The sequence below is a fragment of the Pelecanus crispus genome, chromosome 6 (genome assembly GCF_030463565.1).
Source record: "Pelecanus crispus isolate bPelCri1 chromosome 6, bPelCri1.pri, whole genome shotgun sequence".
In the NCBI taxonomy this organism is placed as follows: Eukaryota; Metazoa; Chordata; class Aves; order Pelecaniformes; family Pelecanidae; genus Pelecanus; species Pelecanus crispus.
Genome location: NC_134648.1, coordinates 35,139,434 through 35,152,433, shown reverse-complemented (window position 1 = coordinate 35,152,433; position 13,000 = coordinate 35,139,434). Strand labels below are relative to the sequence as shown.

Genomic DNA, 13,000 nt, shown 5'->3' with positions numbered 1-13,000 from the left:
CATCCTGTTTCTTTGCAGCAGAAACCTGTTAAGGTACCTGGTTTAGGCCTTCATTTTGGAGCAACTTACCTCCTCGCTTCTCTGCTCCTGTTTTAATTGCCTCAGTGGCACTTCTGCTCCAAAGTCCAGCAGTAGTCTGAAATGGTGGTCTGCGATACCCAGCTGCAGTCCCCATTCTAACATGCCATCTGATGAGTGGTTTCCTTGGTCTTTTTCCTTGGCTTTGAATGTGAAAAGTTATGATCCCTACTAGCCTGGCTGTAGATCAATCTCCTGCCTCTTCTAGCCTTGGATAGGTACCAAAGTATGTGTCTGAGTATGTATATGCATCTCCCCTAGTCTGTTTGTGAGATCCTATGGACACGAATTCAGGCGGTACTGCTGGTCAGATACACATGCAAAGCTGCCATTGTTCCCTGCTGTGGAGGTGGCCTGGGTTTGTGGATGAGAGGTGGGACCCAGCCATACCACCGCTGCCAGCTGAGGCCAACAAAGTCACTGTGGGCTCTCTCTTCCCAGCCAGCTACTAGTACTCCTTAAATAAGAGCAGAGACATGGCTGTACTGCAGCCGGGAGGTTGAGAGGTAGGGCCCTGGAGTCTGCCCTTTCCTGAAGAAGTCCAAACCACTGGAAAAGAAAACTTGACTCTTAGGACTCTGACTCATGAGCCTAGGGGGTTCACACTGTGCCAATTTAAGAGCTGTCTGCCCCACCCTGCTAGAGGTTATCTCACCAAGCAGCGCTGGGCGTTGCAGAATATAGCAGTGTAACAAGCTCAAATCAGCAGTGGTCAGAGCTCTTTTTTTATCTGCTAGCTGTGATAACAGAGGGCCCCAAGTTATGATCTTTGTCAGATTCAGCTGACAGGCAGGTGAGGTGGGAAGCGTTGTAACCTTTTCAGCTCTTGCTGCTAAATCTGTCGGGCACTATGAATTACAGCCCCTGCTCATGTTTATGGCAATTCATAGTAGGGCTGCAAGGCTGTGCTTGCTTCACCTTGTTAAACCACCATTCATGTTTCTGTCCATCCTTCCCTAAATAAGTCCATGGTGAGCATTAGAGTTTTGCTGTGGGAGGTTACTGGAGTTCTCTGTAACATATATATATATATATATATATATATATATATATATAAAAAAATATATATAAAAGCTCAGCTTGATTTCCCTCCCCCCCTTTGTTTCTTTTTTTGAGGCGAGACCAAGGTGTGTCTGGAGATCAGGTATCTATCATGGTGGATGGTGTTCAAGTGGCCTTGCCATCCTATGAAGAAGCGGTGTATGGCAGCACGGGGAACTGCATTCCACCCTCGGACTCCCGAGTGCAAATCGTGCTCTCGGAGGGAGCTGGGCAGAACGGAGCCAGACAGATGCAGCAGCAGGACCAAGGGGCTCGCAATAGCTTTGAAAGAGAAGATGAAGCCCCCGGACATTCTGGACTGTGTGAAGCCAGTGGCTCTCAGCGCTCTGAAACTGTTCTTGTGCATCAGGCTGCTACCTCTTGCTGGGTAGCTGGCATGGCTAGCAGTAGACCTGTACACAAAGAGGTCCAAGATTCAGAAAGCAGTGACATACAGAGCCTTTTATCACTCACTTCCTCCGAGGAATACACAGATGGTATGTGGCTTGGGCAAGGAGCACTGAATGAGACCCTTATAAGAGTAGGTTCTGCAGCTGACTACTAGGATTAAAATGGCAAGGAATGTCCCTACGTATGTCAGGCACCAGAGGAGCTTTTGAAAAGAGGTGTCCCAGTCTCTGGCATGTTTCACAACTTAGATGTGCAAGCAGTATTTAATGCCTTCTTCTGAAGTATGCAGCACTCTCAGACTGGGGGCCTAGGGCAGTCTGGAAAGACTGTTGGGGTTCTGCTGCTTGCGCTTCTTATCTTAGCAAAGGATTTGCAGAGAAATGTCAACCTCCAGCATCGTAGTGCAAATGCAGTAAAATAGCTGTGTTTATGGAAAACAAGTCGGTGGGAGTGGGAGGATATACTTGGACTACAAACCCTTTGTGATGTTTGGGCTTTTTCATTTTTAGGCTGTTTTAGTAAGCAGCTTACTGATACAGTGCTGCAGCCTTGGCATGTGAGAAGACCTAAAAGGGATGTGCTTGAACTTACTGTACAGGGCAGAGGGGCAAGCCTGTTAAACAGTCAGTGCCTCTTGTGTTCACTTCTGTTCTGCCCTGAAGGAGTGGCCAGAGCTGATGTGAAGCTGCAGCTTAAGGTTGCTTCTGCAGAGACTGCTGTGTCTGAGGCAAGAAGTGTAACTGGCTTGCAGATAGTTCAGGGCAGAACTCCTTTCCATGGTGTCAAGTCCTATAGCTATAGTAATGCCACCCAGAGCCTTTGCAGTAAAAACAGTTAAAGGGGATTTCCACTAAAGGGCAGAAATGGCAACATATCCTGAGATGGGCATTAAACTTCAAATGTGTAAACAGCAGAAATCCGAAAGCGAAGCTTAACAAAAAAACGTCCGCAGTGTAGAAATTGGAGGATGTTGCCTCTGCACTGTGAAATATTAATCACTGCCTGGAAACATGTATTGCCTCTAAGGCTTGTTGTACAGCAGCAGATTGCCCCTTGCAGCAGGAGACCATAAAGCTTGTGCTTATGGCTCAAAGATGAGGAAGCTGCAGCTACTGGAGGAGGTTGCATTTCTTCAAGTCAGATAAGGGCAAGTGTGATCCTTGTATTTCCAACCATCCCTGTCACAGTAAGAAACGTGTCTTGGACATTTTGAGGAACTAAAAGGTTGATGAGGTCATGGGAAATAAGAAAGCTGTCATTCTTAAGGGAAGTTACTGCCTTCCCCTAAACAGCATTGGTGAGGCTTTACTGGGAATACTGTATCTTGTTGTGGGACCCCCAGTTCAAGAGAGATGTGGGGAAACTGGACAGGCTCTGCTGGAGGCCTGCCAGGATAGACAGGGGCTTAGGGGGAGTGACTGAGGGAGTTGGGCTCCTTAAATCTGGTGAAGAAGCAGCTGAGGGCCAAGTCAACAATTGACTACAACTACTTTACAGGGAGCTGAAAAGACTATGGAGCCAAACTCCTGTCAGCCAGATGATATAACGTGGGGCAACAGCCACAAGCTGTAACTTGGCAGATTCAGATTGGGCATTAGGAAAATATTTCGTGCTAGGAGGCTAGTGCAGGACCAGGTAGGCACCCAGAGAGGTGATGGAGTCTCTGTCCTTAGAGATTTTCAAGGCTGGAGCTGGCGATGGTCCCACTCGCAGGGGCAGGTTGGAGCAGAGTCCTCCAGAGGTCCCTTCTGCCGTGTTGTGATGACAGGAGGACCACTGCATTATCACGTTACAGAAGTGGGAGCCTGTCTTTCAAAAGTAGTTTTTCTGGTGTGCGTTGAACTGCAAAAGTTTGACTACTTTTTTTTTTCTTTCTCTCCCCACCATTCAGATATTCCCTTATTGAAGGAAGCATGAGGCCTGCTGTGTTTGTCTAGCCTTCTCCCTCTTGGATTTCTTCTTCCTTCCCTCCCCCTGCCTTCAGGACAGAAGCACTCTGTGCAGCCTTCCCCGTCCTCGCGAGCTGTGCCCTGGATACCTCCAAGCAGAGACGCTCTCAGCTGAAGATCCAAAGGATGTCGCCAGGTTGCCTCCTGGATGCACCAGTGGAGTTGGTGCAGCGCTGGCTTCCCCATTCCATCAGCATCAGGGGCTCAAGGAACAGAGTGGATTTGAGCTCTCCTCTCCTCTTCCCCAGCCAGATGTTTGACAGCAGTCTCTGAAGAGCTGCTCTTTTCTCGTGCCTTTCTCCTCCTCACACCGGCTTGTTGCAGCTTATCAGCCTCTCGACCTTCTGCTGCCTGGAGAGCAGGGACTAAAACTGCTTGCTCACTGGGTGCAGACACAGTTTATATATACGTATATATGTTATATAGGCTCTTCTTCCAGCATCCTCTTTGTGATAGGGCAGGACAAAACGCCTCACTGGGACTGAAGCTGGGCTTGGGAGGGATCCCAGTTAAGGGGCAGCTTGTGATGTCTAGAAGCGCCTCAGATGAGATGGGCTGTGTGACAGATTAGCTGTGCAGTAACAGTTCATTGAGAATCGCTAGAGCGCTGAAGGCTGAGAAGTCCAACGTGTAGGAATACCCTCTACCCCCTTCTCAAAAACCACCTCTGCAGGAGTCCATTCCTGAAAATCACTTTTTGTCTCCTCCTTCCTTCTCTACCTGTGCAGCCCTCTTGATTGTGCTGTGTTTCTAGAAGCTGGGACTGGGACTGTACTGCCAATAAAACAACCCTTTCAGCTTTGGTCTGGTGCCAGAGCAGCTCCTGGTGTTAGGTTGTAGTAGAGCCTTGGAGAATGGCCAGTGGTTAGCAGGGTCCAGAAAGCTTGGAGGATGTTAACACCAACCCTGTGTTAACTATGAGTCCCATTCACTGAGGCATCAGGACTGGAACCAAATTTGTGGCCCTGCTCTTCTGAATAAGCTGTGTGTCTCAAAGCTTTTTCAGTTAAGGTGGTTCTGCACTAAAACTTAGGTTCTCTTGGTCAGATCTTCAGGTGGAGGTAACACTTTGAGGTGTAATCTGGAAGTGGTTCAGGTGTTTGAAAATGTCAAGAGAAAAAAATGACTGTAGGTAGTGAATGCCTAGTGCCATTGGTGCAATCCCAAATTACCAACTTACCTTTCCAGCCACACTAGGTACCTTGGTATTTGAATCCTGGGTAGCTACTGTCTCGGAGGCTAGTGTGTCTTCCTAGCTGCATACAGCAGGAGTCTGTTGTTTTATCCTAATGGGCTTCAGTGGGCCCACGGAGAAGGGCTTCTCCCTTGTGGCAGGGGGTAAGCAGCATCTATAAAGTCTCTCCTAAATATAATGCAGTTCCCTGTTGTGGTGAGGGAAGGTTGGCTACGTTGGCAGCAGTGCCAGGGGACACCATAGCTTATTCCTGAACCTAAGTTTTGAAGATTGTTTCAAGTTCTGGTAGCAGGGAGAAGAGAATCCAAAAATATCTATACCTCTGCCCCCCACAGTTATCTACAGCAGGTCAGAATATCCTGGTTGCTGTTAGCAGGACTCTCTTTTTGCAGGAAGCCACATTTGTCTGGGGTAGGTGATGCAATCACAAAAGCATTGTGGTGCTTGTAAGGCTCTTCACCGGGGAGGTCTGGATGCTGTTCCATTGGATTGGTTTCCACAAGAAGAGCTGGCTTCTTAGATGCATGTACCTTGTCATAACTTAGTCTTGAAGTAACCAGGGAAATGTTTGCCCTGTGAGAAGCTGCTAAATTTTCATTTGAGTTGAAGGAGCAAAATGTCATGGCCTTACACATCATGTGGGAATGTACAGGTAAATAGGGATGCTGTCTGTGCTGCTTTACTTTTGGTTTATGATCTTACCATCCTCATCCTTGTTGCTCCAGGAACATACTGTCACAGCACTTGTTAAAAGTGACACAACACCTTTATACATAAATCACTGTGGCTTAGCTCCAGTTCCTGGAAATGGGGATTGGCCATAGTATCCAGCCATGCACCTGCTGCTTCTGTTCCTGATTAGCCGTTAAATCCCAGGACACCTGGGACAGCATGTGCCTGTGGATGGAAGAATCCTATTTTCCCTATCCTTGTTTTAGAGGGATGTTGTTCATTTAAAAATACAGTATTTTAAACTCCATTCCCTATTGCTCATATTATGTTGCATTAACACAAGGATTTGATAAATCCCATTTGGGTGATTTGGGTATTTTTTGTTCAGTTTGGATGGTGAAAATCCCATGTCATTTTACAGTGGGCTATGGCATCTCAGCTCCAAGCACTGTAGAGGGCAAATGTTTACACATCTGCTATTTGAATTTTAGAAAATAAGCATGGGAGCGTTTGTATTTAGCTTTAAACTCCTACCTGGGACATGGTCTAAGCTTGAGCAAATTCTCATTCGCTGGTTTATTGGGGGGATGGAGGGATCGAGCGAGTGTAGCGGTAAGGGAGTGTGGCGGGAAGAATATGTGACTTTTTTCTTGCTACCTAACCAACTCAGAGCAGGAGGAGTTGCTCTTCATGCATTTAAGGTCCTGTCTACTCAAACTGACCCTCAGCAATCAAGGTGTAGAAGTCAGGTACATGCTGTCTTCCTGCAAGGGACAATCCTTTAACTCGGTGTTAGCACCAGGTTGGTGGGAGAATCCCACAAAGAAGCTGGAAGCCGATCCTGAGGCCTGACCTTGCCCTGGACAAGTGCCTGCTCTGCCAGCAGAAACCATGTACCGTGTGGCCCTGCCTCCTCTCTCTGCTGTTGTAAAGCAAGCAGCTGCCAGTTTGGGAGAGAAAATTCAATTTGGGTGGGGAAGAGAAGGAAGCAAGCTGCACAGAAGAGGGAGTGCTTTAATTTTGTTTCGTTTATAGAAATTGTGGGAAATGGCTTTACTAAGGAGGGGGGGAAGTGCGGAGGTGGAGGGAAATATGCAAGCGTAGATCTTGTGATCAGGCATAAACAGGCAGCTTCTGTTGGCTTGCTGAGAGGGTAAAGCAGCAGCTCCCGGGCCAGTCTCTGCTGTGCTGGCTGGCAACCCCAGCTGACGCTTCCAGCGCTTGCAGAAGAGCCTGTCCCCTACAGCAACACTTGTGGGAACAGACCCCAGGGAGGCCTGCAAGCCAGAACCTGGAAAACAGTTTGAGGGGCATCACATTCCTCTTGCCCAGGTCCTCAGCTTTAGAGTTTATTTTCATATAAAATGAGGTAGAATAGCTGGGGAGGAACCTGAGAGACATCTGCCTGGCAATTGTTTTCAAGGGAGAGGGGTGCAAGGCCTCACTTCACTGATTATCAAGTGATTGTTACTCATTTGTGTTTGTTTTAATTCTGCGGAGGCTGAAGGATTGGGAAGTCTTGGGCAGAGATTTAGGAAAAACTAAATTGCACAGTCTTGTCTTTACTCATGGGAGCAAGGGCTGAGGCTTAAAGATCCCTCAGTTGTGAGCTCTGCTCTATCTCGGGAGCGTTTGTTACCTGTGAGCAAAGAGTGTGTCCTCTTTGGTTGTTGCCATATGTAGATGTAGCCTGGATCTCAGCGTGGTGCATGGGGAGCACAGGGGCTCAGCCTTGCAAGATGTAACATGGTAAATGATTTTTTTTTTTCTTTTAGTTTGGGGGTTTTTTTTCTGATGAGGCCACAGCCTCCTTACCTTTTTTTTTTCCCTACATATGTTGGGCAAAAGAATTCAAAGGGAGGCATTTTTTTCTTACTTAACAATCCTGACATAATCATCTTGTGCTCTGTCATACATGCTGGATCCTGTGATATTCAAGAACATTAAAATGATTTAATTACATTGGAAAAATAAAAATAGCACTTATTTTAAAGGTTTCCATTATTTTTGGAGTCTAATAGGTTAAAAAAAAGACCATTTCAGAAATTCAGAATATTATGTGCAATAGAAAAACCTCCTTGCTCCCTTTCAGTTGCTTTTTTTTTTTTTTTTTTAAATAAATGAAATGCAACGCACTGCAGCGTTTACAGCCCAAGCATTGCAGAACTGGACCAGCCAGAGAACCAGAAAGTGAAGGTGACAGTAATCCATGGGGAAGTGGGGCAGTCTCCTGTCAGGATCTGCATCATGGAGCTCAGCCCAAAGGATTGTGTCGGAGCCGCCTGCCACCTTGAAGGGGGTCAGCAGCATTGGTGAGAGGGGTTTGTGTGTGCTGGTTTTAAATAGCTTGTGTCTCCCCATCATTAACTGCAGAAGAGGTAAAAAATGAAGTTGAGAGGAGAGACGTGCTGGAGCATGTGAGCCTGTGGAGTTGTTGCTGAGTTAAAACTTGGTGAGTTTGGGAGGGAGAACAACTTAGTGCAGTTTTATCCTTTTTCTTAACCACCAGGGAACTTGCTGTGTAGAAGAATGCTTACTCAGCAAGCATGCTGCTTGTTCACCCCTTGGATGTCTCCTCTGAGGTTTCTCCTTAGCCTTTCAGCTCTGGTGCGGTGAATTGTTTAATGTATCTGGAGCCTTTATTTGGCCTTTCAGCACATGGAGAAGTCAGGTGTGTTAGGAAGAAATCTGTGCCATGTGTTTTGGGAGGAAACATCTGAAGATGCTCCCAGAGGTGGATGACTTGGGTCAATACTGAGGAGTGGGGTTAAGAGCAACAGGCTCAGCCATTGGAAATAATCTGGGATGGTTGTCATTTGCAGCACAGAAAAGGGAACACAAGGAGGGGGGTAAGGAAGAGCTGTGACTGAAAACAGGTATGCTGCAGGCTAATGAGCTAATGCATTCGTGACCGGGTTGTAAGGAAGCTTGTGCTTTATTTAGATGATTTAGCAGACACCAGCAGGCTTGCTGTATAAAAAAAAATTAACGTACAACTGGTTGGACACACTGAGATTTCCTTGCTGACCTTTTTAGAACATATTTGCAAAACCTGGTTTTACTGTTCTGATAGCAGTTGTTTAAAAAAAAAAAAATCTGCCTTATTACTCTGTCCAGATAACTAATTAAATCAATTTCACTTTCTGGTTTCTGTATATAAATGCAATAAATCCCATCCATTTTGCACATCCTGCTTCACCCTATCCTCACCCTTCAGTCCTTACCAGGGAACTGCAGATTGAACTTGCTCTTTGTGAAAACCTTCGTTTGCAGAACAACTTCATTAGAAAACATGTATTCTTTGTGATATGCTTTGAAAGTGCATAGAGGTTTCCTAGGGCAGGCTTCATTTTAAGGCGTATTTTTATACAGGAATTAAGCCTTTTTCCAATCCTTCATCCCCTCCTCCTGCCCTTCCACACCGGCACAGAGCATGCCACCTCCTGCACTTCTCTTCAGGGCCCTGTGTTCAGCACTGCTTCCAAACTCGACCCTCTGCGGGTGATGTATGGATGTATGTACCCACCAGAACGGGTCCTACTGATGCTCTGCACATGCTTTCCGTAAGCTGTGCTTTTGCTTCTGTCCTCGAGCGAGCAAGGACAGAGGCAACTGAGTTGTGCCGGAAAATGTTTTAGTTCTGATTCTGATTTGCTTCCTTTGAAAAGAAAACAAAATGAAGTTGTCTGTGGAGCAGATGTCCGATGATGCGGTGGGTAGACCGCTGGTAGTCGCTGATGCAAATGCAAGGGGAGCTTGATTGCCTTTGTGCATTAATCTTTTCTTCCTTCCTGTATGTGTTTTCTTTTTATCTGAATTGCACCACTACGGAATTATTTGTAGAATGGTACTTCAGATATATGTGGGATTTAAAAACAAAACCATAATTGATGCTGTGCAGGATGTCACTCAATCAGTTTTATTTTGCTTTATTTTATATATATTTTCTGGTATCCTGTACATTACAGTGGGTGTGAAGATAGTATTTTAATATTTGTACAAAGTTTAATTTAATTGTTCTATGTATATAACTGCATTTCTAAATTAAAAAAAAAAAATTCTTTTGAAGTGAAGCTATAGTCTCTTGTGTTTTTTTTTTTTTTTTTTTTAACTGCCTGGGCGTTGTGGACTGCCAATCTAGCAGATCATTAGTGAATACTTTGCAATAGTGCAATGCCTTCCATGTGAGGAGATCAGGATGAAGCTAAAACTAGGGATGCTCAAATGGCTTGGGGAAGGAGGTACAGAGTTGGTGCAGCCTTAGAAGTCTCATCTCTTTCCAAAAATATCCTCCACTTTCAGAAGCAAAGGCCACCCTCGGTGTGCATATAACTGCATGGGAAATTGGGCCAGGTTGGTTCATGAGCCATCCTGGGAGGGCTGTGATCACTCGAGTGCCACCTGGGCCTGTTGTGTTGGCTGACATTCGTGGTGGTTGTTCTTGCAGGTGCTCCTCAGCCCGCCTGAGAAGTCTCCTACACTAACATGCAGACTTGCTGCATGAGGCTGGGCAAAGTATTTGTTTGTCTTTACTTCCTATAGCACCATGTGCATGCATAGCAATTTACTACTGTGGTGCAGAAAGACCCCCAAAAGCGCTCTGTCCCTTCCTCTGCTCCCTCAAATAAAACATGGTCTGTGCAGTCCAAGTTACCTGGGAGCAAACAGCAATGATCAGTCCCCGATGGAGAGGGAGGATGTGAGCTGGGAGGAGGACACGGCAGTTACTTGGCTCTCCCACGGCAGCGGTAGGAAATGTGTGCCCGCTGGGTCTGTGCGTGAGAAAAGGCAATAGCAGTAAAGCAAGAGGGGGCTGAATGTGTTGGGAGAGAGACATGGGCTGGATGGAAGCCATGGAGGGGGCTCAAAGAGGCAATAAGGTTTGGGCCTGGGTTTGATGTAAGGAGAGAAGATGCATTTTGGAGAGTGTTTGAAGTGACTGCTGCATGGTTTTCTTACTGTCTCTTGCTTGCCGGACTTGGAACCTGCATCGATGACTGCAGCACCAATGGCTGATAGCTGCTGCGGTGTCTCCATCCATTGGTGGGGCCCTTGGGATCAGTAAGTCGGGGCAGCTGTCCGGGGAAAGGGGAGGGGGAGAAAAGTTTAAAGAGACGATGTATGGCATGAGAGGACTTCAGAGAGGAAGAAGGGGTGAATATAATAAATGGATAATTAATCTTGCGACTAGATAAGGAGAGCCATATATATAAGAAGAGGATGTTATTTTTAGAGGGAGGATAGCTCTGATTGTCAAAACACCAATCCAAAGCGGGTAGCAGGACAGTGTAGGAGACATTGGAGAGATCTTTCAAATGCGTAGGTGTAGACAGTGCAGGTCCAAGTGCAGAGGTGAGGCTGGGTACAGGCTCTGCTTTTCCCTCTTCTGGGTAGTCGTGCTGCACCGGGAGGATGGCAGAAGCAGAAACTGCAGAGGAACGGACACCCGTTATTCTGTTAGTGCTATATACAGTGCTTTTTTTTTTTTTTTTTAATACAGTCCTTTTTTTATTATTATTATCATTGTTTGCTTTGCTTTGAAGACCTAAGGTAACATTGCCCTTTGAGGCAAGTGTACTAATGAGTGTTCCTTTCTTTTAAGGAAATCTACCAGTAGTGTAATAGGAAAGGGAAGGAGAGGTGAAGGGGAGAGGAGATCCTTTTGGCCAACTTGTTCAAAGCAAAGTCCTTAAAGATGTTATGAGATTTTTGAATACTCACATATATGATTTTTATCCTCTGTGGGCGAACAGGCAGGTTGAAGAGAAGGGAAGGGGTGACATCTACCTTCCTCCCATTTCCATTTATTCCTTAAATTATTCCCATGCAACAAGCTGATCTTACTGTAGTTTTGCCACTGTGAAACTGGAGGTCTGTGGCCTGTGCCTGCCTTCCTGTAGCAGACTGCTGGCACGTGGGAGTCAGTGGCCTCCAGGAATTGCTTTTAAATTAGTGCTGTTTTTCACTGGGCTGTGGTCTCCTGCCACAGCAATTCTGGCAGCCATGAATGTGCCTTTCTTGTTGTTCCGCAACTCTTATCTATTAGACGCATTGGAAATAATTTGTCACCTCTGGTTTGTGCCTGCAATGAGAAATGAGCGTGGGAGCCAAGCCTGAGGGAAGCCAGCCTGAGGTGGGTGGTCTGGGAAATCCTCCTTAACAGTTGGCCCTTTGGCTGAAGGGCGGAAAGGCCGGGGCGTGCAGGAACACCTCAGCTTCCAGAAAAGGAGCCTCGCCACAGGGACATCGACCCCACCACAAAGCTGCTTTGAGCAATTTGCTCAGGAAAGGGGATAGATGGGCTCCTGCCCTTACCAGGCGTCCTGCCAGCCGGCGCACTGTGCTGCCTGGCTCCTAAACAGGATGTTCTGTACGTGTGGATTTTCCAGGAACACAAAGCCGCGGACACACCAGCCCCATTACAACCACGGGCTTTAACTCTTTAACAGGACCGAGCGCATCTGGAGCCTTTCCTCGCCACCCTGGGCTGCTGCATGCTGCAACGCTGCCATTGGAAAACTTTGCGGTGGGACTGTGTTATCAAATCTTCCCTTGATCTACCGTAGCTTTGCCCCTGCTGGAAACCTTCCCCTGCATTAACAGCTCCCCCAGCCTCTGACCTGTTTTTAGGGGTGTCATAAAATGCCAGGTTCCCCCTCCTGAAAGCAGAAGGATGCCAGCAGGCTATGTGCCAACAAGCCCCGTGCTTCACAAAGCGAGTGTTTGCACACTCCTCCTCCCGGCCAGGGCCGTGCAGGGGGCCCCTTATGAGTGCTGGCCCTGGAGAAGAGAGCGGGGTCTGGCCAGGACACACTGCCAGCCCCCGTCCCTCATCGGCTGGGGTACTTGACAAAACCGCAAGGGTCTCTCTTGGGGCCAAGCTGGCACCCCGGTGTGCAGTGGAAGGGGTGGACAAACGCACGCAATGGATTTCCCGATTCTCTCTGCTCTCTTTTGCAGGAGGATGACGTTTACCAGCAAAATCCTCACCTTAACCTTCAGTGAGACTTGGGCTGGGACACAGCAGAGCTAAGGAGCCCCGAGGGTACCTCAGCATAAGGTAGTTGTCCTTTGGCAGCTCTCTGTCATCTGGCCCATGCTGAGCTCAGGGTGGGTCTGTGGGACAGAGCTCAGGGTTTTCATGTTACATCCATGAAAAAAAAAAAAACCCAGACTTTGGGGCAAGAGGGCACAGACTGGTGCCAACATGCTGGCGTTCAGGGCACAAGCATCCTTTTCTCCTTGTCTGCTTCTCCAGGCATGCCGCTCGGATCTCCTTGGAGCTACTTTAGGGGGTGGTGTTTGAGACCACGCTGTGTTTAGCAGCTTCGCCTGGCAAGCGGGCTTTGTCTTCCTGGCCCATAGCTCCCAAATGGGGCTGGGGGACCCACTTCATGGGGCAGGCACGCTCTCCCTGTCCCCACACGTGCCGAACCACGGCACCCAGCAGCCCTGGGGCAGCCTGCAGCAGGGGCAGTCGGGCGCTGCTGGGTGCAGGGCTGATGCTCTCAGGGAAGGAGGGAGCCATAGTGGGCCAGAGCGTGCTCTGGATACCCGAGAGCACCAAGGAGGCCCTGGCAGCAGGTGGGTGTCCCTCCCCTTGCCGCTGCTGTCTGACAACGTGTGTGTGTAGTTAGACTTGCTCCTGCCCCGT

At 47.6% G+C, this 13,000-nt stretch overlaps 1 protein-coding gene across 4 annotated transcripts in view; it reads left to right on the top strand.

The window, feature by feature from the left end:
- The window catches only part of SUSD6 (sushi domain containing 6), a 90,840-nt gene extending 83,383 nt beyond the window's left edge, over nt 1-7,457 (top strand). For all 4 annotated transcript variants that reach the window (XM_075711847.1, XM_075711844.1, XM_075711846.1 and 1 more), the window contains 2 exons: nt 1,195-1,616; nt 3,422-7,457. In XM_075711847.1, coding sequence (XP_075567962.1) covers nt 1,195-1,616; nt 3,422-3,447 — 448 coding nt within the window. In that variant the 3' untranslated portion in view covers nt 3,448-7,457. The remainder of the gene's footprint in view (nt 1-1,194; nt 1,617-3,421) is intronic.
- Nucleotides 7,458-13,000: the final 5,543 nt, after the last annotated feature.